This window comes from Globicephala melas, chromosome 9, assembly GCF_963455315.2.
Source record: "Globicephala melas chromosome 9, mGloMel1.2, whole genome shotgun sequence".
Lineage (NCBI taxonomy): Eukaryota > Metazoa > Chordata > Mammalia > Artiodactyla > Delphinidae > Globicephala > Globicephala melas.
The window spans coordinates 6,129,701-6,155,293 of record NC_083322.1 but is presented as its reverse complement, the minus strand read 5'-3'; the positions used below and the strand labels follow the sequence as shown (position 1 = coordinate 6,155,293).

At 63.5% G+C, this 25,593-nt stretch overlaps 1 protein-coding gene across 8 annotated transcripts in view; it reads right to left on the bottom strand.

The window, feature by feature from the left end:
* Positions 1–4,652: 4,652 nt before the first annotated feature.
* Positions 4,653–25,593, bottom strand: part of KCNH2 (potassium voltage-gated channel subfamily H member 2) — a 33,148-nt gene continuing 12,207 nt past the window's right edge. For 4 of the 8 annotated variants that reach the window (XM_060305127.2, XM_060305128.2, XM_030853681.3 and 1 more), the window contains 13 exons: positions 18,906–19,070; positions 17,121–17,564; positions 16,316–16,527; positions 11,531–11,959; positions 10,645–11,032; positions 10,117–10,316; positions 9,376–9,628; positions 8,191–8,384; positions 7,846–7,945; positions 6,945–7,217; positions 6,682–6,868; positions 6,170–6,347; positions 4,653–4,930 (listed from right to left, as the gene is read on the bottom strand). In XM_060305127.2, the coding sequence (XP_060161110.1) occupies positions 4,802–4,930; positions 6,170–6,347; positions 6,682–6,868; positions 6,945–7,217; positions 7,846–7,945; positions 8,191–8,384; positions 9,376–9,628; positions 10,117–10,316; positions 10,645–11,032; positions 11,531–11,959; positions 16,316–16,527; positions 17,121–17,564; positions 18,906–19,070 (3,152 nt within the window). In that variant the 3' untranslated portion in view covers positions 4,653–4,801. Of the gene's footprint in view, positions 4,931–6,169; positions 6,536–6,681; positions 6,869–6,944; positions 7,218–7,845; positions 7,946–8,190; positions 8,385–9,375; positions 9,629–10,116; positions 10,317–10,644; positions 11,033–11,530; positions 11,960–14,470; positions 14,926–16,315; positions 16,528–17,120; positions 17,565–18,905; positions 19,071–25,593 lie in introns of those variants that run through there. The other 4 variants (XM_060305130.2, XM_060305131.2, XM_030853682.3 and 1 more) reach the window with 4 other exon arrangements.

Here is a 25,593-nt window from a genome sequence, read left to right as displayed (position 1 = left end):
TCGGGGGAGCCACTGCGCGTGGTGCTGGGGGACAGAGACAGGGACGGTGTGGCGCAGAGATGACAAGCCCCTGGATTTGGCAGTCCAGGGTAGGGAAGGCGGGGTGGGGAGAGCAGAGGGTGCTGCAGGAGCATAGAGGGGGCCCCAGCCCGAGGGAGGGGGCGCACCAAGCAACTCCTGGAAGAGCCACCCAAGGACCAGCAGGAATTCACCAAAGGGCGCTCCAGGCAAAGGAACAGAAGGTACAGAAGCCTGCAGGGGAGAGAGGTCCTAGAAATCGCAGACACCTGCAAAGGTCTCCTAGTCCCTGTCTTGCCTAAGGGAGATGGTGTGCCTCAGGCTCGGGCCAGCCCGGGGGACTCAGACTGCCCGGGTTCATGCCTCAGCTCCACCCTCAGGAGCTGCGGATGCTGGCAGGTTCCACGAGCCTCTGGGTCTCCGGTTTCAGGCAGTCAGAATAATGCTCACAGCAAAGGATGGGCTCCATGAGTATCGATGACTCTTACTTGTCACTGAAACGTGAGAGCTGCCACTGCCTGGACGGAGAGGAGCAGGGGTCCACGTGAGGACAGGGCGGGGCGCGCTTGCACCTGGACTCCGGGCAGTGGCTGAGTCACGCAGCCAGGAGGCACCACCAGCACCTCACTCCGCTCCTGGACCTTTAGGTGCAGAGGTGGAGGTGGGGGAAGGCAGGCCGGGCCTGCCCCGCGGTTCCTGTCCCCCGCCCCTGACCAGACTCCGGCTCCAGGCTCTGCCACCTGCCTTCCTGGGCATCGGCTACCGCGTGGACCTTTCCTCGCCTGCCACGGCCCCTGCAGTTCCCGCCCCACCCCTCTGGCCCTCTTGGTTTGGGAGAACCCTCCAGTCTGCACAACAGCCCACCCCCCGCCGTTGGTGACTGGCCCTGCAGGAGAGGAGGGGACTGCACCCTCGCCCTGCCCCCCCGTCACCAGAGTCCTGTGGCTCCAGGAGCCCAGGTGACAGGGGAGGCCAGGGATCAGGTCTGGGGCAGCGGGCAGTTGCCACAGAACTGGGCAGTGCAGGCCGGAGGACAGGAATGGAGTAGAGCATGGTGACCTGCGGGTCCAGGGTGAAGGGCCAGAGCCCTGCACAGATGCCCCGCTTCTGCTCCGCCAGCCGCAGGAGGCCTTCCCCAGCCCTGCTGGCCAAGCCCAAGGGTCTCCGTCCCGGGGAGAAGGGTTGTGCTTCCTTCGTTCATTCAGGAAACATTGCGTACATCCCAGTGCCCGGCACTGCTCGGGCGCCCTACAGTCACAGTAGCCCCACCCACAGGGAGCTGACAGTCCAGAGCTCACTGCCTCAGGCCGGCAGGGGAAGCACCCTTCATTTGACCATGGAACCTGTCCTAGGGTGCAGCGTGGCGGCACAGTGGTCCCCACACCTCCTTCTTCCCTCTCTTCCTGAGCCCCAGGAACGAGATGCCCCTTAGGCATCCCTTCTCCCAGCCTCCCAGGCTACTGGCTTCTGATGGTCCTTCATCTTCCTTCCAAAGCATTTTTACTGATTTCTATTTAAAAAAAGAAAAGATGAAGTTGGACCTTAGAAGAGTGGGCAATGCATCAATGCACGGTGAACAAAGGTGGTCCCTGGAGGGAAACAGCCTGCTGTACCCCCAGCCGGCCCCCAGCATTACCACCCACCCCTCCCAACACACCTGGGAGCCCGTCTGGTCCCGGGGACGCAGCAGGACCCCATGAGGGCTGGGGCCCCCCTCTGGGTTCTAGGCAGCCTTCAGCCTTGAGCAGACCCTGCCCGAGAACTTGCCCCCGCCCGACAGAGAGCTCCCGGGTCACAGGCACAGCTGTGTTTCATGGTACCCTTCGTGCGCTGGGTGGAGCACGGTCCCAGGCTGGCAGGAGGGGGTGTGCTTCCACCTGGCCAGGGCAGGGGAGGGTGGGGCAGGCTGGGAACGCAGGCAAGCAGTCTCCTCGCTGGGCTCCACACTGGGCTGCACTGCCCATTCACTGCACCCCCGCCGGCCTCTCAGGTCCCCCAAGGCCCAGGTCCAAGCCCATACCCTGCGGCCGGCCAGTGTTAGCCCCAATGCTGTGCCCTGAGGGCCACTGCGGCCCCTCCAGTGAAGCCCAGAGCTGCGCACGACCACCTACCCGCAGCACTAACACTGGTCAGTTGCCGACCCTTCTCACGTGGACCAGCGGCACCCACCTCTGCGGGGTGTTAGGGGTTAAATGACACAGCCGGGCAGGTGGAACCATCGTGAATGGAGCCACTGTGACCGCTGGCCTCCGCCCCCTCTCAGATCTCAGTGGTGGCTCCTGGTAGGGACCTGGCACTGGTGTCCTGGCCATGCAGAAAAGCTCCTTCAACCGGACTGAGCAGCCCAGCCCCTGGGCACCCACGTGCTTCCATCGAGGACAAGCACAGAGAGGCTTCCCCTCTGCTGGGCCAGCCCCCACCGTGAGCACAGACATGTGCATGTACACACACACACACACATCCCTGGAAGCGCACACATCAGGCCTCCAGGCCCAGGCAGGGCACTCCCCTGGTGGCGGGCAGCTGACTATGGACGCCGGCATGTGCCCCAGAGAATAACCAGCGTCAAACGTGATACAAAGCCTAGGGAGTGCGGGCCCGGGTTTCACCTCCTCTGCTCCCCACGCCCACCAGCACGGGGCCCTGACTCGCTGCGCCGGCCCTCAGCCCCTCCCGCAGGCTGTCCCAGGCTCCCCCAGCCCTCATCGCCACACCTGGACAGAGTGCTGCGAATCGGGGCTGAGCTCCCAGATGAAGGTGCTCTAAGGACGGGACAGATGGTAAGAAGGATGGAGAGAGTGCCGGAGAGCAGGGACTTGGCCCAGCACCTCGGCCCCTGCGTGCCAAGTGCAGCGAGCTTCGTCTGTCATTTCATTTCTCACCATCAACCTCACGGGGGCCTCTGCCGGTGTCCGGGGCTGAGATCCTGACGGCGTCTGCTTGCGCCCATAATCCGTGAGCTGACCCTGAATCTAGGGCATCCCCCCAGCTAGAACCCCACCCCACGCCCACACACATCAATCCACCAGGGAGGCCTGCGTGTGCGCTCCCAAACCATGAAGAGATGCACGCTCACGCTCACGTGTACACCGCGTACACACGTGCCAGATTCCGTTGCACAGAGCTGCCCTTTCTGCCTGGCCCACCTCTCTGGGTCAGCCCTCCCCACCACCCGGCTCTATTCCCCCACCTCTATTCCCCGTGCCCTGTCCCCCAGGGCACGCTGAACTCACAGGGACCCCTCCCTGGTCCCACCCTCTGGTAGGGGAGCCAAGGCCCTGCTGCAGAACCACCAGGAACTTCTCTCCTACCCGCTCTGGAAACAGAGCACCCTCCAGGTGGCTCAGAGACCAGGGTCTCCCCATCCCGGCCATGGGCAGTAATGGGCTCTGTTCAAAGCAAGGCTAACACACCCACCTCGGAGGGTCAGGGATTACAGGACTAAGCGACCCTGGAGGCCTTGGGCAGCACTGTTGCCCATCGGCCCCTCCTGCTGGCTGGCAGCCGCCCTACCACAGTCACTGCACGGCAGCTCCTCTGAGACGCTGGGTGTTCGCGCAAGACCAGAATGGCACGTGCACACGCGCACACTCACGAGCACACGGACGCACACGGCCACCGCCCTTCACTGGCCCCAGGACATCTGTTCTGACTTGCCCCTCCGATACTGGGAATGAGCCGCCTGAAACTTCCACCCTCTTCAGGCAGCTCCGCTGGTCGGGGATCACAGGTGACCAAGTGACGGAGGCGACGGAGGTGAGGCCCGTCTGGAGCCAGACACCAGGGAGCGGGGGCTCTGGTCAGGGTTCAGAAAACCAGCGTGCCCAGAGTTGGTTTGCTGTGGGGGGCCAATTATATAGGATCCGCGTGAGTCTGAGTCAAGGTCAAGAGAAGGCCAAGTTGGGGGCTTGGCCAAATACAGCCCCAGGTTAAAGTCAGTACGGGCTGGGCTCACGAGCTGTGTGAGGGAAGAGTACAGCCGCCAGCAGTCAGCCTGGGGCCAGCTCCGGGGGCCAGTGTGCCACCCAGCAAGCCACCGTGACCCCGAGGGGTGGGACCCCAGGCCTGGCAACCCATTAGGACAATCTCTATATGTAAAAGAGTCCAGGTGGCTCTCTGCCATCCTGAATCCAGGACCACATGGAAGCAGGGCGCTCCGGAGGCCAGAGGTCCTGGAGGTGACTTGTGTCAGCCCCGAGAGAGCACCCCGACGGCACAGACTCCACACCCAGACGTCGGAGCTGCCCCTGCAGGCCCTGTGCACACAGACAGATCGGCCTGGATTCCCTCAGAGAGGCCAGTGCACCGGACACTATGAACGTGAACGTGGGGTACAGCGTGCTGATGGCGGCACCCTCCCAGCACCCCTGGAGTCTCCTCAGGATAATTATTTATTATTCATAGTCATCAGCATCTTCATTAATTATTCATATGATCCTTAATTATTATCCTTAACAATAAGAGCAGTAAATAGCAGAAAAGTCCTTGAGGTGCCTGAGGCCCAGGGCCGGGTGCCTCCGGCAGTTAGACCGGCTACTGCCCCCAGGGCAGTGAGGGGACCACAGACCCCCATCCACTGCCCGGCCCTGTCCCTGCCCCTCCCCCCCACAACGGGGCCCAGGGGACCGCAGGAGGAGATGGTCCCAAGGGCTGGAGGAGGAGCTGTGCCTTCCTATTCCTCTCCCGTCAGCGGCCAGGGCCTCCCGGGCAGGGCCTCCACAGGAGGGGCCCAGGCAGCGCACTGAACCCTGGGTGAGCCATGTGTCCACACTGGTCAGCCCCACTAACTTCCCGGGTCTGAGCCGTGTCTGTGCAGGGGCTGGGAGGTGAGGGCCCCCAGCTGGCCCGGCAGGGAGAGGCGTCGAGCAGGGCCGTCTTGGGGTAGCTCCTCGCACGCCATGAACTGGGAAACCTGCAAAGAAACCGGAGTGTGAGAAGCTAGAAGCCAAGGGGCAGGGGAGGGTCAGAGGATAGAGAGGGTCAGGAGACCCTGGCGACAGACAGAAGAGGCCTGGAGGGCACAGGAGAAGGGCCAAGGCAGACAGAGCACGACTCCCACCGGCTCTGGGAGAAACGCGCTCTGGGTGGGCAAGAGCCAGACCGGGCATCTGGGGGCCTCGGGAGCTTCTGCCTGACTCAGGGAGAGCCTGAGGCCACAGCCGCTCCCCTTCCCAGGGAACATGGCTGCTGGATTCAAACCCAATCCAGAATAAGGGGCCCTGAGCTGGCACAGAAGCTGTACAGAGAGAGAGACAGGGTTCTTTCCTCCAATCTAGAACTCAGGGACCTAGAAACAGAGGCAGGCGGGCGGCCAGGCCTCGGAAGGCCAGGCAGAGTACCAGGGCCGGCAGGGGGGGCTTTGTGGGTGCTGACGAGTCTGCTGTGAGATCCCTGCGGAGGAGGCTGTGAAGGGAGACTGGCACATTGGCTGACGTGGGCCCTGGTGTCTGCAAACAGGAGCAGATGCCAGAGGGAGGGGAGAGCAGATGCCAGAGGGAGGGGGGAGCAGATCCCAGGCCACCTCTTGTCGCCAGAGGAGCCCCATTCTTGAGACCCAGACACAGCTGTCCCGTCAGGAGGCCAGGAACACACGTGTCCACTTGGGAGAGGACAAAGGGCAACAGAGGCCCATCTCTGGCAGGAGGGGAGAGATGCGGGCCGGAAGTGCTACCCTGGGGCTTAGCCAGAGCCTTCAGGACAACCCCGCAAAGCGCTGAGCATGAGAGTCAACGGTTGGCAGCAGAACCTGACCCAGCGGGTATCAGTCGCAGCAGGGGCTTGGGACCCTATCCCAAGGGCACGCTGGCACCCAGCACCACCACCAGGCCCCTGGCTCAACAGTCCCTCCACCCACAGCCATGACACAGGCACCCTGAGTAGATATGGCCATTCAGGTGACACTAGGGGAGCGAATGCCACTCGGCCTGCTGGCTTCCTTGGCCCAGCTGTCTGGGGGCTTAGTTGGGGGCTCTCCTGCTGTGCTCTGTGCTCGCAGCTCCTAGGGCAGCCCTCCTCCAGGAGTACAGCCTGGGATGAGGGCAGGAACAGGGTGGGAGGCGGCTGGGGCCCAAGGCCAAGCAGAAAGGGCAGCAAAGCCGGTCTGGGGTGGAATCGGTGCAGAAGAGGCAGGGCTGGGGTGCTTGGAACTTACCTGAGAAAGCGAGTCCAGGGCGAGGGTGGGGATGGGGCTGACGGGCAGCAGAGGGGAGGTGGAGGTGGGGCCGGGCCCCGGGGTGGTCACAGCACTGTAGGCAGGCGGGACCAGCGTCACCTGCCTCTGCAGCAGCTGCAGGACAGTGGCCATGTCTGCACTCAGCCGGGTCTCCAGCCTGGGGCGAGAAGGAGGAGGACGCCCTGGGTCTCAGGGAAGTGGAGACACCAGTGACTGCAACTTCAGGACCACCCTCTGGACAGCCAACTGGTCAACCCCAGGTCCACTCTTCATTCTAGGTGTGGCAGCCCCTGGCTCGGCTCTGAACACAAGGAGAGGGTCAAGCTGCTGGACACGTGGACAGGCCTAGACAGAGCAGACACCCACTTCACCCTACAACACTGCCCGAAACCCACAGGCCACACTGCAGTATGCCCATGCCCCACCCCTACTAGCCCGCGCCCCTGGACACACACAGCCGGGCCCAGGCTGATCCCAGGGACCACCCTCACCTGTTGAGCTGCCTCTGGAGGGCATCCAGCCTGCTCTGCACATCGCCCCGGGGCCGGCGGCCAGGGCTGGAAAGAGGGATGTTGAGGAGGCTGGGGGCGGGGGCGGGGCAGCGAGGCAGCTCCTGGTACTGGTGGCCCCGGCTGTCCCCCCAGAAGCTGAAGATGTTGGACACTCCTGAGAAGGCGCCTGGAGCCAGAGAGCTGGGTTGAGGCTGGGACAGAGGCCACGCCCCGCCCACCTGCCCAGGGGGCCCTCCCCCTACCTGACAGTGGGTTACAAGTGTCGCTGCTCTTCTCTCCATCCTCAGTCAGGGGGTCCCCACCCGGCGGCTCTCCGGGGGGCCTGGGGCTGGAGAAGGGCACCAGGCGGAGGGGGCTGGAGCTGCGGCCTGGGCCCTCATCCTCACTGCTCTCAGGGCTGGAGGGGCCGCTGGACAGGCTCTCCCCCCACGGCCCCCCCTGCCGGCCCCGGCCACTCAGCCCTTCCCCCGCCCGGCTCGGCCCCAAGGCCGACACCTCCCCTGGCTGTTCCGGGTCTGTGGGAAACAGAGAAGGGGCCTCAGAGCAGTCAGGAGGCACAGAAGGGAGGGGAGGGGAGGGGAGGAGAGGGGAGGGGACTGGAGCAGGTCTGGGAGACGACTATGGCTGGACGCCCTGGTTTGTCCCCAGTTGTTTCTTCTGCTCTCTTTCCCCCACTTTCAAGAGGACTGAGAACTCGAGGGCGGGACCAGGTCGTCTGTGACCACTGGCTGCCCAAGCACGGGCAGTGGCACTGCTGGGAGGGGCTCTCTGGGACCCCGGGCGCTCAGCCCCCGTGCTGGCCTCCTTGCCCTCCTTTGTCCTGTCTTTCCTCCCCTCATCAGTTCAAAGCAGTGCCCACCAGGACACCAGCCCTGTGAGGACCAAAGAAACTTAGGCACGGCCCTGCCTTGGAGGGTGGAAGAGGGCTTCCTGGAGGAGGCGACATTTCCAGTGGGCCTGAAAGGATGGGGTGATGGGGTGGGGGGCGGGACACTGAAGGTAGGACCGGAAGGTCTGTGTAGCCTGGGGGGAGCAGACCCGCCGGACCCCGCGCTCCGCCCTCAGCCCCGCCTCCTCTAGACCCCGCCCCCACCCGCCTCCCGGCTCACCTGGACCCCGCCCCCTCCCCTCCCCCCGCCTCACCCCTGTCAGTGCGCCTGCGGAAGGACAGCTTGCGTTTGCGTTGCCGGTGGAAGCCGCCCTCCAGCTCCGCGCTGCCGGGAGAGCCGGGGATCATGTTGGTCTGGAACCAAGAACGGTGTCAGGGCCCTTCCGCGCCCACCCAGCCTGCCCGGTCCCGGCCAGACCCCCTGCCGAACAGAGAAGGTGGGGTTGGGGGTGTGAGCTCTGCCCCGGGACCGGGGCTGAGGCTGGGACGTTCACAACCTGGTCTGACCCAGATACCATTCGACAGACAGGGAAACAAGCCCAGAGAGAAGGTCACACGGCGAAGGGGCAGCCACCCAGCATGCAGCGCGGCCCACTCACATCCCGCAGGTTGAAGGTGATCTCCAGGCTGGACCAGAAGTGGTCGGAGAACTCGGGGTACATGTCCAGCACCTCCAGCAGGTCATCCCGGTGGATCTTGTGCAGGTCACAGTAGGTGAGGGCCCGCACGTCCCCGTTGGACTTCCCAGGGCGCGCATACAGGTTCAGAGGCTCTCCGAAGATGTCATTCTTCCCTGGAGGCCACCGAGAGGGGGGCTCAGCCCCTGGGGCGGCAGCAGAGGCAGCGGGCACCTGACTTCCAGGCATTCTCACCCTGGCCGGGCGCCTCCCCTCAGTCTGGTCACCAACTGCCAGGCCCCAGCCCCCAGGGCCAGGGAAGCATCAACCAGCCCATCCTCCCCCAGCTCGCAAAGGCAGGGCGTGCGGGCCAGCCAGCAGCTGCCCGTGGCCCTGGCTTCCTCCTTGGGTTCTAACTCCTCTGGTACCCCCCAAAGCCCGCGTCCCAAACACCCTCCTGGCCAAACACTGCACCCCCATAAACAATGTTCTTCAAACTACAGATCAAACACAGTAGTGAATCAAGACCAGCATTCTGTTTACTGAAAGAAAACAGGATAGCACAGCTTAGCACAGCATAGAACAGGAAACACCAGGATGTAGTTAAGGCGACCGTTGTTTAGCAAAACTTTGGTTTCAGTTGTGTTTGGGGGTGTTTGTGGCATAAGCACGTATTTATGCCGAACCGAGAAATAAAAAATCTATAAAGACCCCCCCCCCGTTGGCACATCTGCCCTGAGGTGTCCAGGGCCAAAGGAAGGACAGGCAGAGGGCAGGGAGTCCCAGTGCCCAGGTATACCTGCCCACGTGCACAGGTAGGGCAGAGAAGGAGCGTGAGGGGAAGAGCGGCAGGACTCCCTTTGCTTTGGAGGCGAAGGCTTGGTTGTACTGCCTGAGGCTGTACAACCTCCCTTCACTGTCTACCCTGGAGCATCTGGATGTGGTCCTGTTTTAAGGAACAAGAGTGTCACTGCCCGTGAGGAGACCCTGCAGGGAAGCAGAATCTGGAAACCCCCAGAGTCCTTTCCACCGACCCCTTGGAAGGCCTGAGCTTGAGTGAGTTAAAGGAGCCCAAGGTCCCTGTGGGTAGTCCCGGGGCCACAGCCCCTAGGGCTGTGTCCTTAACGGGCTGGGTGGGACCCCTCCAGGCCTCGGTCCCTGCCGTACCCAGGATGGCCACGACAATGTCGCCCCGCAGGATCTCGATGGAGCCCCGGGAGATGAAGTAGAGGGCGGTGAGCAGGTCCCCGGCGTGCACCAGCGTGTCCCCTGGCGGCGCGTGCGTCGTCTTGAACTTCATGGCCAGGGCCCGCAGGCAGCCCTTGGTGGCCCCTCGGAAGGGCTTGCAGTGCTGCAGCAGCGAGCGATTCAGGTGCAGGCAGATGTCGGCCTGTAGGCACTCGGGGAAGCCCTTCAGCACCTGCAGGCAGGGGGCAGCTCAGCATGCCCTCTCCCGGGACCCCACTCCCACCCCCACCCGGAGATCCAGCGGGGAGCACCAGGGCGTCCGGTATCAGGAGAAGGACCTGGGTGCCCACTCCAGCTCCACCCCTTCCAGCCGTGCACCCTTGGGGACGACGCCTCACTGCTCTAACCTCCACGTTCTAACGCGTGAGGCTCGGAGACCAGCTCCTGCCTGGGGCTGTCGTAAGGATTAAACACGATCACCCACAGCCTGGTCTAGCACCTGCCCCAAAGCGACCGCTCACCCAGTAAACGAGCTCCATGGGCAAAAGGAGGGTAACGTTCCTCTCAGGGTCCCGCCTGGCGCTAACTGGGACCACCTGAACCACGGGGGAGGGTGACTCTGGCGGTCTGAGACGTGCCCGCTACATCAGGAGGAGTCCCTACCATCACGCGGCTCCCTCCAGCCCACCATCAACCAGAGGCCAAGCCCAGCGGCCTCACCGCATTCATGTCGATGCCATTGGTGTAGGACCAGGCGTGCTGGAAATACTCCTCGAGGCGCTGGCGCAGCGGGTTGGGGATCTGGTGGAAGCGGATGAACTCACGCACCCGGAGCATCTGCGTGTGGTAGCGGGCAGTGCCCGAGTACAGCCGCTGGATGATGGCCGACACGTTGCCGAAGATGCTGGCGTACATGAGGGCTGGGGGCGGGGTGAGTGGGGCCGTCAGCGTCTGAGGGGCCCCGCCCACCCCTGTACCGGGTCAGCAGCACATGCAGTCACGTCTCATTGTAAGCACACACGCGAGATGCACAAACACAAAAGCCCAGGCACACACACCCCTCGGCTCTGCCCTGCGCCTCTGCCCTGGTGTCCCAGCCCCAGACATGCCATGTGGAGGCCCCTGGGGTCTCTAAGGCCCAGGGCCCCCCTCTGGCTCCTCTAACACCCACCCTCTCCTCTGTCTCGGGCCCTTCCCAGACCCCGGGCCCCTGGCTGGCCCCCGCGCCCGCCCCAGGGGTGCACTCACAGCCAATGAGCATGACACAGATGGAGAAGATCTTCTCCGAGTTGGTGTTGGGCGAGACGTTGCCGAAGCCCACGCTGGTGAGGCTGCTGAAGGTGAAGTAGAGGGCGGTGACGTACTTGTCCTTGATCGAGGGCCCGCCCAGGCCGCTGCTGTTGTAGGGCTTGCCGATCTGATCGCCCAGGTTGTGGAGCCAGCCGATGCGGGAGTCCATGTGCGGCTGCTCCATGTTGCCGATGGCGTACCAGATGCAGGCCAGCCAGTGCGCGATGAGCGCAAAGGTGCACATGAGCAGGAAAAGCACGGCCGCCCCGTACTCGGAGTAGCGGTCCAGCTTCCGTGCCACGCGCACCAGCCGCAGCAGCCGTGCCGTCTTCAGCAGCCCGATCAGCTATGGGGGTCGGCGGATATTCAGTGGGGGAGGGGGGCAAACGAGGAGCGGGGGCGCTGCAGTTCTCGCGGGACATCGGAGGCGAGATCCCCGAGGAGCTCTCCCCGGGACCTCCTCAAAATAAAAGCGCCTCCCACTCACTGGGCGCAGCACGGAGCCCATTCACCTTCGTGCCAGCTCTGTGACAAAGGGCTCACGGTTCCCAGGGCCAGAATGAGGAAAGTGGGGCTCGGAAAGGTGCACCCCCCCTCAGGTGCCCGGCCAGAGCTCCCACTAGCTTCCAGGGCACTTCCGTGTGGCCACTTTGGACACAGACACATTAGGAAAAGGTGAGCCCTCTGGACCGCTCCAGCTGGGGAGTGGCTCACATGGAAAGGGGAGCAGGTGCGGGTTAGCTGGGGCTCTGCCATGCGTCTGCCACCCTCCCTCTGTCCCCACCCACCCCTTCACCCCACCCCCCGCTGCCCTCCCCTTGCCCCTGCCTCCTTGCCAACCCACCTCTTCAGAGCCAGAGCCGAAGATAAGCAAGTCAAAGGGGATGGCGGCCACCATGTCGATGAGGAACCAGCCCTTGAAGTAGTGCACGGCGATGCGGCCGGGGTGGCTGACCACCTCCTCGTTGGCGTTGACGTAGGTGGTGCGGAAGTTGATGAGGATGTCCACGATGAACATGATGTCCACGATGAGGTCCACCACAGCCAGCGGCTGGCAGGCATAGCCGCAGTCGGGGGCCGGGGGACCCTCTTCCGTCTCCTTCAGCAGGAAGGCGGCCGAGTAGGGCGTGAAGACCGCCGTGTAGATGACCAGCAGCAGGATGAGCCAGTCCCACACGGCCTTGAAGGGGCTGTAGTGCAGGATGGTCCAGCGGTGAATGCGTGGTGCCTGCAGCTTGTACTCCGGCAGCACGTCGGCCCCCAGCGACAGGACCTGAGCCGGCAGGGAAGGTGCAGGTGAGGGCATGATGTCCAGCCAGGGTCTGGGCAGGGAGGACGGACCGTGGGGCCCTCCAGGGCAGGAGCAGCTAGCATCTCTGCGGGGCCCTCCAGAGCAGAGGCCACGCAGAGTAGGCGGGGAAGCCCACCTCAGACAAGCGGACACGGCCACTCACCAGAGCTCCTTCCCCACGTGGCACGGGACCTCCTGGCTGGCTGAGTCCAGGGCACCGAGCAGTAACACCCACAGTACTGCTCCCCACCAGCAGTACAGACCGATAGCTATGGATGTAACTCCCACCGTGAGATCTTACCCACCCCCCCAAACACCACACACACACACACACACACACACACACACGTCCCACATAACTACAGTCTCTGTCCAGATAATGCTCTAAGGACTACAGCTTCCGGCCTGGGCTATGTAAATGGTGGTGGTCACTGCAGCTCCTTACAAGTCCCATTGCTGGTGGCCCAGGGACTGAGGGCCTAAATGTCCCCTCATGCCTCTGGCCCAAGGATACCAGCCACCCAGCCTCAGGCCCTTTGGCATCCCGGAAAGAGAGACCATGACACTCACTCCCCCTCCCTCCTCACCCTGGCCCAGGGCAGCCATTCAGAAGTGACCACCCAGCCCCGCACCGGCTCACCTCCTGTCCTGCCCCTTCATCACCCAGGCAGAGGCAGGCTCGCCATCCGGACCAGCTGGCAGCAAGTCACACCCCTCTTTCCCCCCAAGCCAAACTAGAGGAGCCGAGACCAGCTTTCTCGCGCTGTCCCAGGAGCCTCTGTCTGTCCCCCTGCGGCCTCCTTCTGCCCCTCAGAATCCCCAAACTCTCCCAGCCTGGCCCTGCCATCCCTGGGCAGCCAAACCCAAGGCCTCACCCGCCCCCTTGAGAGCCAAGTTTGCCGGCCCCGCGGGAGCAGCGCCAGGGCCCCGCATCCTCAGGCCTCTGTGCTGGGAAGGGCCGTGGTGGGTGGAGCCGCAGACTCCCATTCATATTCAAGCTGGGGACCCCCTGGAACCACCCTCACCAGATGGACTGTGTGGAGACCCTCATTAGTGGAAGTAACCGGAAGTTAAGATGGACCATAGTTAGGGGTTTGGCCACAGGGGCTCCAGAGGCACAGGATGGGTGGGGTGGGCAGCTGGGGCCTAGGGCAGGAGAAGGGGCACGTGGCTTCTAGGCCCCCGCTTCTGCCCTGCCTTCAGCCCGAGCCCCTTGCTCCTTAAGGCAGAAAACATGGGCGGTGAACTTTCAGGGGTCAAGTGGGGACTGCAAAGGGCCCTCAGACACAAGGAGGCAGGAGAAGGTTCCCGGATGGGGCTCCTCACCACACCTGAGAGGCCAGGCCCCCGGAGGCGGTGCTGAACCACACCTGACAAATGGGATCCTGCCCCCTACGTGAGTCCGCCCACAGCAGGACCAGCACCGCCCAGGACACAAGCACACATGCCGGGGGCAAGGCCAGGGCACGAGGCCCGGCCCCGCAGCCCTCCTCCTGTGGGGGCCGGCCGGGCTGCTCAGCTCTGCAACCACCGGCTCGCCACACGGCCTTGCCGGTATATAACCTCCCCTGTTACATAACCTGTTGTCACACAGAATACTGAAGCTCATTTAAGCCAAACCCCGGGCCTCACCTGTGGCTGCGAAGAATCCCCTCCCACACCTGTCCCCCAGCTGGGAGGGTCACAGGAGCCACGGCAGAGAGTTTAGGTGCTGGTGGTGGCGACAGGGGTGGGATTCTCAGACCCACCCGTGAGCCGCTTCCAACTCCCCGGGCCATCCTCCCTGAGCTGGCTTCTGGCTCTCTGCCAGAAGCCCCCCAGGGGCTGGAGACGTGGCTCCCAGGAGGTGCCCATAGAGTCGGCAGCCTGGGGGACCACAGCGTAGCCACCAGCACCTCAGGCTGCCCCAGAAGAGGTGGACCCGGTGCCCGGCTCAGCCTGCCCTCACCACACAACCAGTGGCCTCTGACCCCAGCCTCCTCGGGTCTAGCCCCCCAACCTAGACCCCCGAAGCAGCCCACGCCTCCCTCGCCCGCCGCAGGGTCCGCTCACGACACACAGAGCGCTGGAGGGGTGGAGCCCCTGCGCCTCTGTGCCAGGCCCAGCTGCTGCCCGCTGGCTGGGGGAGGTGGGGTGGGGGTGGAAGCCATCCTCTCCTCCCCCGTCTCCCCGCCATCCCCTCCGCGCACCCACTTCGCTCCTGTTCTCCCCTCTCCTCCTTGTGCGTTTCGAGCTAGAAGGCTGGGCCACGGAAGCCCAAGGAGAAGGGAAGCACTGGCAAGAAAAACACTGTTCACCTAGGCCCAGCGGGTCTGGAGCAGAGCGAGCAAGCCGGAGCCAGGAGTGGGACGAGCGGGGCCACAGATCCCAGGGCTCCCAAACCATCCTGCATCTCAGAAGCCCTCTCCCGGCCGGGAGCCAGAGCCCTCTGGGCCGCATCCAACTCGGTGCCCCCGCCCCGGAGGGAGGGGAGGGGCTGGGGCGGTCACCTACCTCCTGGGCCACCAGGCTGGAGATGCGCACGGCCCGCCTCACCCGGCCTTTCTGGGCCCTGGGCTGCAGAGCCCCTGTCCTGCTCGCCTTCCCCGCTGGGGCCGCCATGGAGGACTTGGCTCCCCCCAGCTTGCCTGCCCGGGGCCCAAGGGCCCAGCCAGCGCCTCACCTGCACCTCAACAGCAGCCTCGGCCCAGGCTGCGCCCCAGCCGCTGGCGGCCTGGCTCCCAGGGCAGCCTCTGGCACGAAGCCAGGGTCACTGGGGCTGGGCCTCGGGGCTGGGGTCACCCTGGCAGTGAGCGCGGACAGCAGCCCGCCTGGCTCAGGCCGCCCATGGCCCCCTGGTGCCGGCCGCGCTGCCAGGGTGCTGCGCTCTGCCCGCTGCCAGCCCAGCAGCGGCAGGGCACCGCGGTAGGAACCTCGGCTCCTCCAGCCGGCCCCTCCTCCTCCCAGGTCCCCACCCCCGCCCCGCCGGCACCGGGCTCCCGTGCCCCGCCCGCCGGCCAGAGGCCCCCTCCCCCGCGGCCCGCTGCTCCGGGCTCCCGCTGCAGCCACTCCCGCGGCCCGTACCCCTCCCCCTCCCCCCGGCAGCCCGGCCTGTCACCGCAGATTAATGGTCTCCCCGACACCCCCGCCCCTCCGGTCCAGTGCCCAGCCAGCCAGAGTCAGACAGACACCCAGAGATGGAGCGACCGGCCGGCCACCAAAGAGCCAGGAGCACAGGCTCACGCTGGCGCGCACAGACCACAACACGACAGCACACGCTGTGGGCACAGGGGCAGGGCAGCCGGCAGGGCTCCAGGTGAGGACGAGAGAGGCAGAGGTGGGAGGGGGTGAGGCCGAGGCAGCCAGATATGGGGCCTAGGGTCGGGGGGAACGTTCTGGAGTCAAGGCCAAGGGGCCAGAGACCTGGCAGGGACCCAGAGAGCCAAGGCGGCAGCGGAGCGGGGCCAGGAGGAGGGCTGAGGAGGCCCACGGCAGCGCGCGGACAGCTCCCTCACTCGGGCGGCTCAGGGAGCCCAAAGGAGCTGGAGGGGGCGGTGGGACTGAGGCGAGCCAGGTGTGGCCCGGGAGCCCCCTCCGTCCCCGGCTTCTCAGTCCTGACCTTCCCCCGCCCCACCCCCAGGCCAGGACGGGAAGGAGCTGGGATGGACTGGGCAGTGGGGCTGGCTTGCTGCCAAGAGGGGGCAGGAGACCAGGCTGGCCCTGCCACTGGGCAGTGTTGGGCAGTGCCCCCCCCCAGGGCTGGCAATCTTCTCTGGTCTGGAATTCGGGGACTTGACCCCTCTTGTATCTGTGCGCCCAACTCCATACCCTCCCCTCCCGACTTGGGAAGGAAAACTCTCCTCTCCCATGGTCTGGGGACAGGGGTGGGCACCTCTAGGCCAGCCTGGCCCTAGCACCGGGTTCCCACCCTCTGCCTGGCTCATCACATTGGCCTAGAAGAATCAGGACCCCCAACCTTGACCTCTGTGGCCCCTTTTAACGGGAAACCTCCCGTTGGTTTGCCCCCAGGACTCTGTTGTGCCCCGTGGCCACCTTCTCCCACCCACCCTCACCCTGCCAGGTGCCCGGCCTCAACTGCCCTGTCTTCCCTGAGCCCCATCCACCTGTCCTCTGTATCTGCTCCTCCCGTGGGCACCCCCTCCAGTCTCCCTTGCTCCAGGATCTCTCTCGTCCCAGCTCTGAAACGCCACCCTCACCCCCAGCCGGCACGTCCGCCACCTTCAGGAGGCCCTCACTGACTGCACCCCTCCACCCCCCCTTCTGACCACAGTCCACTCCCACTCCACTCCCTCCAAGCTCCTCCCACGTGAGCGGAGAGCCAGCGAGCTGGACACCTACCTGGGTGACCTTCTCAGTGACATTATGGGTCCGCTCCTTTATCTTGGGGGCTATGATCTCTCGGTCGCTGGTGGGCGAAGCCAGGAAGGGGTCGCCCTTGAGGTCCACGAAGTTGAGGGTGATTTGGGGAATCTTGCTAATGGTGCGGTAGCGCACGAGGTCCGAATCTGATGTGGAGTTAAGCAGGCCGCTGCGCAGGGGGTGCATGGCCCCTGGGGTGGAGGGGAAAGGGGGTCAGGGTGGCAGGCAGGCAGGGGCAAAGGCCGTCAGGTCGACGACACAGAGCTGAGATGGAGACGGGCCCTGCAGGAGCCAGGCCGCGGGGTTCACTGAGGCCAGCTCAGGAAACAGGAGTGGAGTCCCTGAGAAACAAGTGAGGGCAGGCCCCTCCCCACCGTAAGGAAGCGCGCCTGACGCAGCTATGAGATGACGAAGGGGAAAGAGCCTCTATACGGGTCTGTTCAGCAGGCACTGGGAGCCTGCCAGAGGCCCAGGTGGTGGCAGGGACCCAGATGCCTCTCCCGCCTTCCCGACTCCCGTGGGCATCCCCGCTCCAGGCCAGCCTGGGAGAGCCAGCTTCTCGGGGCCAGCACCTGCTCTGAGAGTGGAAGAATGCAACGGGATGAATGCACGTTTAATGGAATAAAAGGCTACTTAATGGGATTAAGTAAGCGCTTAATAGGATTTCCATCTCCCAGGCACACAGGACAGGGCGGAGAGGGAGGAAGCTGAGGGCCTGGAATGGACAGGCCCGCGGCTGAGGACGCAGCCGGGCAGTTGCTGCAGGGGTGGGGCCGACCCTCACCGGTGCTGGCGTGGCGCGGCGGCGGGGGCAGCGCCCCAGCGCGCATGGCCTCGATGTCGTCGGCCGAGGAGGCGCGGCGCACGCTGGCGCAGCTCTCTCGGGAGCGCGTCCGGGCCAGGCTGCAGCTGGAGCCCGAGGCGTCAGGGTTGAGGCTGTGCGCCCGGGGCGACGGGTGCGGGCTGGGCGCGCAGGCGGGCGGCGAGCCCGGGCCCACCAGAGCGCGCCGCTCCTCCACCGGCCCGAGCCCCACCACGTGGTTGTCCATGGCCGTCACCTCGTCCAGGGCCAGCGACTCGCTGCTGGGCGCCGCGGGCGTCAGGTCCATGTCCACCACCACGGCCCCCGGGGCACCGGCGCCGCCTGCGCTACCCGGCCGCACCGACGAATCCCGGGCGGTCAAGGCCAGCAGCGCGGGCAGCTTCAAGCGGAAGGTCTTGGCGCGGCCTGCGGGGAGAGGGGAGGTGCGTGGCGTCAGCAGCCCGGGAGAGGGCCAGGCCTAGCAGCTGCAGCCCAGTCACCAAGGGGAGGGAGGAGGGAAAGTGGGAGCCCCGAGAGCCGCCGGCACCCCTCCACCCCCACTCCTACTGCACAGAACTCAAGTCTCCAGAAAAAGTCTAGAGTGCAGTCGTATCTAAGACTCCGCCAATAATAAACCACCATTTCTTGAGCCTCACATCACCGGCAGTCTCTACATAAACCACCTGTGGCTCTCACCACTGCACCCATCGGGTATCATTACCTCCATTTAGACTTGAGGAAATTTAGGCGTCAGTGAGTTATGTGATTTGCTGGAGGTCACACAGTAAATAGCAGGGCCTGCATCCACATGGAGGAGTGATGCCACGGGTTCCCGCCGTACCCTGCCACCTTGGAGGTGGTACCCATGGAACAGGTGGGGCCAGTGTTACTAATGCTGCCACTTTAGAGCTTGAGAAACCAAGAGGTGGTTTCTTTCGCCATGACTCTAAGGGAACATTTAAAATTAAACCCAAGTGGGGCTTCCCTGGTGGCGCAGTGGTTGAGAGTCCGCCTGCCGACGCAGGGGACACGGGTTCGTGCCCCGGTCCGGGAAGATCCCACGTGCCGCGGAGCGGCTGGGCCCGTGAGCCATGGCCGCTGAGCCTGCGCATCCGGAGCCTGTGCTCCGCAACGGGAGAGGCCACAGCAGTGAGAGGCCCGCGTACGGCAAAAAAGAAGAAAAAAATTAAACCCAAAAAGGCCACGCAGGGGGAGGAGGAGGTGTCTGAGCCTTTGAGTCATGGGGGGATGAGGTGAGGCCTCCACGCCTCCAGCCACAGGGAGGAGTCCCCTCACATCCTCTTCTCAAGTAGCCGAGGCCACGGCAGGGAGCTGACCCATCCGGGAACAAGGACCAGAGAGAGAAACTTCACAGAGTTGAGTCCATGAGAGACGGGGCCTTCTCACGAGCAGAGGGGGCTGCCCCGAAGTGGCCAGGGCCATCTGGGAAGGGTGAATCCCCCATCCCTGGGGCTGGAGAGAGGGTCACTCCCAGGGGATGCTGTGGTGGGACCCCAAGCGGGTAAGGCTATGAAACCAGCCATGCTCCTGCCCCAGGGACCTGTGAATCTGGGCTCAGTCACTCCACCGCACCTGTCCATGCTGAGCTGGAGGGGACCGGCCGTGTCCCCCATGTTCCCTCCCCCACCCCTGAAGGGATCCCCTCCGCACCCCTTCCTACAGAGCGTTGCCCTCGGGCAGCCTCACGGCCCCAGGGAAGGGAAACCGTGTATTCCTGCACCAGCCCAAGAGCACAGCTGCACTTACCGGGGGCCAGCCAGCTGGTGGGCGGGGCACGGTGATTGGTGTCACGGTCTGGGGGCCCCACCATGTCCTTCTCCATCACCACCTCAAAGTTAAGGATGAACATGATGACAGCCCCATCTTCGTTCTTCACGGGTACCACATCCACCAGGCACAGGAAGCAGCTCCCTGCGAAGCGGAGACACGGCCACTGTGCGACCAGGCGGAATGGGCCCCCGAAACCTGAAGGGGCCTGTCCACTTCTGCCTCCCCCACGGCTCCCACACACAGTCCTGCCCCTTCTCACCATTGCCTCCTGCCCCACCCCCTCCTCCTGCCACCTGCCGGCCAGAGCTGCTTCCCTAATCCGGCCGCTCCAGCTTTCCGCTTTCAAAGCTCTCCCTTTCCCTCTGCTTGTCTTGGTTCTCCAGCCCTCTCTCCCGATGTGCATTCTCCTCACACTGCCTTCTGCTCCTTTCTTCCTGGGTTGCCTCACCTTTTTCCCTATCCTCTCGCGCTCTATCTTTGCTTTTCCTCATGCAAGGCAGTGCAGCCTGGAGGTTAAGCCCACAGACTTTAAGCCCAGGATCTCAGGGTTCAGATCCCAGCTCTGCTGCCTTGTCATTGATGCATTTTTCTTACGTTTTTAACCTCCCTGTGCCTCATTTTCCTCATCTATAAAATGGGAACGATGATAATTCGTTCCTCATGAGTTGTAAAGATTAAATAAGTCAACACGTGCCAGCTACCTAGGGCAGTGCCTGGTGTGCGCCGAACACTAGAGACAGGTTAGCCATCACCCTCTGTCTCTCTGTCTGTCTTTGCTCCTCTTCGTTCGTACCCAACTGTTGTGTCATCCACAAGAAGATAAGTTCAGAACTTGAGAGCAAGAGCTTCAAAACCTTTACAGCAATTGGGCATTGCCACAAAACCCAAGCATGTGATTTTTGTATTTCACACAAGTATTGGTCTGTGACACGTTAGAAACAAAACTGATCCTTCACCAGAGTTGAGAGGCGCTGCTTCTAGATCTTTCATCTGTCTCTCGTCTTTTTCTCTGTTCTTGATTTTTTTTTCCCCTCCCAATGTCTCTCTCTGGCCACCAGGCCCCCTATTCTAGCTGCTGTCAGTTCACCAGGCCAATGTACCTGTTCCGCCTCTGCCTTTGAGCAGTGCACGGCCCCCACACCCTCCTCTCTGCTGATTTCTGAAAGAGACCCTGGTGTGCTCTCAGGCTCTGCCTAAGGCCCAGCTCAGAACCCCCGCCTCCAGGAAGCCCTCCTTGATGCAACAAGAAGGCGCATTAACATTCTGTTCCTCCATGGACCTGATGGGGACCAAGCATGTTCCTCATCTTCTCTTCCCAGGGCAGAGACTTCTTTCCTGGTGCTCATCTGTCTTCTCTGCACTGCCGGGTCCTAACTCACCAGCGTCTGTGTCCCCTCTGAAGGGCCTAGCACCCAGAACAACGCACCAGGGAGCAGGCGCTGGCCAGTGGTGTTGGTGATGGGGTGGGGCTAACGGCGGGGGAGGAGTCAAGGATCAGGGCTGGTGGAGAGGACATGGCTGGGGTGAACTGAGTCAAGGCCAACCAGCTGGAGGGGCCGACGGCCAATGAGCCCTGTGGGCCAGCCCTGGGAAGTGCAGCCGCAGGTCCTCCACAGACCTGAGAAGGCCAGGCTTAAAGGGCCTGATTCCTAGGAGATGCTGGCCGGGCTCCGGGGCGATTGCTATAGGGACAGGGCCGAGAGGGAGCGGCAGGGGAGCAATTCTAACTGCTGTGGGATTAATCTGGTGGAAGGAGATCCTCCGAAACCAACGGAAACAGGATGGCACTGGGATGAGGGGAGCTGGGCCAGGGCAGGGGCTGGCCAAGAATTCTCTGCCCTACCCCAACGCCCTTCCACTCACCGCGTCCCAGGCCCTCATGGCTTGGCCCACGGGACCTGAGCTGGGAGGCTCTTTCAGGGTCTCTTTCCAGTAGCTGCTCCTGTCCCCTGACCTCCAGCCTCTGACATGGCCCGGCTGAAACACTGCCGTGGTGTTGGGAGCTGCAGGAGGCCGGGCCCAGCTGGAGACCGTCTGGCACCTAGACAGCCCGCCTAGAGTTTATGCCCTAATATGGTGATGGCCGGCAGCAGCCTGAACAGGGACCGGCCCTCATAGGGACTAAGGAGAGGCCAGAGACCAGGAAACCGTAGCCCTGGAGACCCCCCCCCCAACACCCACCCCCTGGGAGCCCAGCGATCCAGGCCCCTGGTCTTGGTTCCTCGCTGGGAAACTCGTCTCACATAAGTCCAGAGTCTGGAACCCTGATGAGCCCAACCCTGCAGGATGGCCTGGGGATCCTGCCCCCAGGGCACGGCCTCAGCATTCTGAACTGGAGGCCTCAACACCCCGGGCCCACTTCAGTTCCAGCTTCTCAGCAAGAGAGGCCAGAACTGCATTCTGCAGCCTGGACAGCCCAGGACCCTGACATCCCATTGTGCCCCCCTTCACGCCAGGCCGCAGAAACTCCAGATATAAGCCCCCTTACAGCACAGGCCCACTCCCGGCCCTTGGACACAGACACACACTCACACACGGAGCCCCCTTGGTCCTCTCCCTTGGTGGACATTCAAGGAATTTTCCCTTTCAAATAACCCTGTAAAAGCCCTTGTTATACCGAAAATGTGAACTGGAGCCCTGCCTGATGGCTGGGGGGAGGCGGGGTGTTAGGCTCCAGCTACTATTTTCGAGTGGCCACGAAAGGAAGGAAAGCGGGTAGCCCCAGGTCAGCCAGGGCTCCGAGAGGCTCTGCCTCCCGCCCATCCTGCCTGGCTGGCTGGGTCTTCCCTGAGCTGCCGTATCACCCACCCCTAGCTCTTCAGCCAGACCTGCCAGGGGACCCCATCCCATCACTGGCTGGAATTCTGGCGGGGGGGGGGTCCCTGAGGGCAGCTGGAGGTCAGCAGGCCAGGGGTGGGGCACAGGGACAGCCAGAACTGAGCAGCGGCACATCGCGGCCTGCAGGCAGCGGGGCTGTGACCTTCACACAACTTCTCAGCAGAGAAGAAATGTTCAGAGTCAGTGTCTGGGCCGCCTCCCCGGAGCCCTGGGCTGGCACCGCACGCCGGGACCAGTGCCTCGCCCCCCATGAGCCCTGCTCCTACGTACCCCAGACCCCGCTCATCCATGACTCTGTTCCTCTCCTGCCTCCGCCCCGCCCCAACCCCGCAGAGCAGCTCCGCGGAGCAGAGGCTGACTTGAGCCCAGAGCTGGCGGAGGCTGCAGTTCCGCCGAGAGCCGCTCTGTGGCAGGAGCGGCCCGCGCTCCCGAGACAGCCGGAGTCTGGAGCGCCCGGGGAAGGAGGGAACGGGGAGCGGAGGGCTCCTGCCCGGGCCGCAGAACGGCTGTGGGGCTCCCGGGCGCGAAAGGGCGGGGCACAGGCTATGGAGTTAAGTGGCCTTTGCTCATTGCATCAGAATGACTTTGGGCGAGTCACCTGCCCCCTTCCGGCCCCAGGGAGCTCATCTGTAATACAAGACGATGACCATGCCCCACTGGGCTGGAGGGATGAATGACAGAACACTGTGAAGCCGGAGGGCCCAAGGGAGGTTTTTTTGTTTGTTTTTGCTTCTGTTTATTTGCGGGTTTTTTTTTTTGCCACGCTGCGCAGCTTTCGGGATCTTAGTTTCCCCGACCAGGGACTGAGCCTTCGCTCCCTGCAATGGAAGCGCGGAGTCTTAACCACTGGACCGCCAGGGAAGTCCCCCAAGGGACATCTTGGTAACTGGAGAAGGAGGAGAGGGAGAGGGCCCTTGGGGCAGCCTGGCTCACGTGGCTGCTGCTGAAGAACACCCGGCTCACACACCCCCCACCCCCCCGACCCCAGCCCCAGCTGAAGACATCCGGGCACCCAGCCTCGGCCTGCCTCCTGGGCTTGGGGCACCCTGGGCCCTGTGAGAATGAAGACCGGGAGAGGAGAGGTGGTCATGGATTGACAGCCCCACACAAGGACAGGCTCCTCTGCGCCTCGGATCCTAAGGGCCGCAGAGGTCATGCAGCTCACCACAGGCCACTGAGGAAGGGGCAGGGGGGCAGTGGGAGGGCCCCAGGGGACCAGGTCTGGCTACCTTCCAGGTGCAGCAGGTCCAGTTCCTCCTGACCCCGGGGAAGGGAGCATCTTCATCAGAACGCAACGCTGGCTTGCTTTCACCTGGTGCCAACCCACACCCGACAGTGCACTTGGGGCACCGTCCCTGCCCTGCACCCCAATTCATCCAGGGGCCCAAACCCAGCTGCCCACCTCTGGGAACCCCTGGCTGGTCTCCAGGCAGGAGCCGCCGTGGGCTTTCGCGGGGGCAGGCCTTATCTCTTGGGGCAGCACCGGGCAGGTGGGGAAAGGGAGGCCTGCGGGTGACCTGAGTGTCCTTGGACAAGCTCCCCAGGTCAGAATCTCTAGTGGCTCGTCTGCACACTAGGTGTCATCGAGTTCCTTTGCAGGGGGCTCTTCATCCCCCTGGAGTATTCACCGAGCACACGCACATGAAGCGTTCAGGGCCTCATGAACAAGACAGGCGTGGCACCCACCCTCACGGAGCCGGGGAGTCAACAGGACCCCCAGTTTGGAGTCCGGGATGAGTTGGCAGAGAGCGGGGTCCTGGGGAGCTGAGCCGAGCTGATCTGCCCCGACCCTCAGGAGACCTGGGCGATCGCTGTGTGACTGTGGGCAGGTCAGCCACCTCTCAGCTTCAGACTCCCTGTGGGTGCTGCAGGGACAAGTGACTTGTACTCTGGGTACCAGATGAGATGACAGATGGCCTTGTGAAAGCATTCAGAGCTGTAACGAGGCGGGGTGCCGGGTTCTTGCAGGGAAGGTGACCTCGGGGAAGCAGCCATCCTCGCCCCGGTCGCTGTCCTGCCCTGCTGGGGCAGGAGGCTGGGGCTCCAGTCGGCCTGTCCGCCCCCAGGCAGAGGCTGTCTCCGACGGCGGCGGCCCAGGGCTGTGCAATGTCAGGTTATATTTAGCCTGGTGGCGGCGACAGGAAGATGCAGCAGGAGCTGCTCCTGGCCAGGGGCCACCGTGTCGCTAACGTCGCTCTCTCGGGCAGTGGGGACCTAAGGAAGGCCAGGGACACTACAGGCCCAGGGGACAGAGCGGGGGAGCCTGAGAGGCCAGCCAGTGAATGAGTGTGCACGTGTATGTTCGTGTGTGTGTCCGTGTGTGAGAGAGAAAGAGAGGCCAATCCTATCCCCATGGCTCCAGGAGCTGAGTGGGACAGACTTCCCCAGGAATACTCACTTCAGGGCTGGGGCTGGGGAACCCCGATCCAGACCCCAACTCACACAGAAGGAGCGTCTCCAGACAGACCCTCCACGAGCCCCTCCAGCCTAACACCTTCCCAGAGATGTATAGGGCCATACGGAGGGCCTCAGGGCCTCTGTGGGCCATCCAGGTGCCCGCCCAAACCCACTGCATGTGGCCTGTCTGTGCTACCTTTCCCAGGGGCCACTGTGATGGCCTCGGGAGAAGAGCTCTTTCTAGAAAAGCTCTGGGGCTCAGCCCTACTCGACCTCCTTCGGGGCTGCAGCCTCACAGTCCGTACACTGGGAGTCACAGCCCCGGGAAGGTGAAACGAGGCCATGTTTATTCGGGGAAAGCTTCCCTTACGGCACCGTCGCACTCCCCACTTCCCTGAGGCCTCCACACTTAGCCTCCCATCCCCGGACACGCAGGCTGGCCCCAGTGCCCCCTCCAGTGCACCCCAGCTTCACAGGCCCTCCCACTCCCCACGGCACCACCCCACTTCCTTCCAACTCCTCCCGTCCCTCTAGGCCCCCGAAGGACCCGCTCTACAAAGATTTTCTGGCCACAGGGACGTCTCTCGCTGAAAACTCCTCTAACACTGGCTCCTAATGAGAGAGCTAACTGTACACTGGCTTTCGGGGGAGCTTCCTCCCTCTGCCCAGAGCCGGAGGCCTGAGGCCAGCGTTGCGCTGGCTTCACGGGACAAACTGGGTGAACAGGTGTCCAGTCGATCATGGACTGGGGCAGGGACCTGCCCGGATGGCAGATGGGGACAGGGCCATCTCCCCAGGCTTTAAGCTCCCTTTCAGATCCAGGGGCACTGACTGACTACCCTTTCAGGACAGGATTGGCCCATTTCAAATCCACCCTGAGTCTGGACAGCAGTCAGAACCCTCAGAGGAATGAGGTGGCGTCTTCTGCTGAAGCACTATTCAATCTAGTCAACAGCACGGAACACGGAGGCTGACGGCCCAGGAATCCGGGCAAGGGGGCTGGGGTATCTCTGAGCCTCAGATCCCTACCAGCCCTCTTCTCTGTGACCCTCACACAGCCGGCCACGGGCAGCAAGGGCACAAAGGGCCGAGGTCCGCTAGGGGACAGTGGGGGTCCCTGCCCTCCTCCAGGGCCCCGCAAGCTTCTAGAGTGCCACTCCCACCTTGGCTCCCGGCATACCCCAGAGGGCCTGTCCCATCGGTCACCCAGTCAGCCGCAGCTTCTCAATCATTAATCCGAAACTTGCAATCCCTCCCTGACTCACCCACCTCACAGGACTCCAGCAAATAAATACAAGTGCATGTGAAAGCCTGCTGAAAAGGCAGATGGAACGTTCCAACGTCAACGCATATGGCAATGACCCAAACATACACAGAGAAAACCAGCGTTATTCGCAGATGATAGGATCATCTCCCTAGAGAACCAATA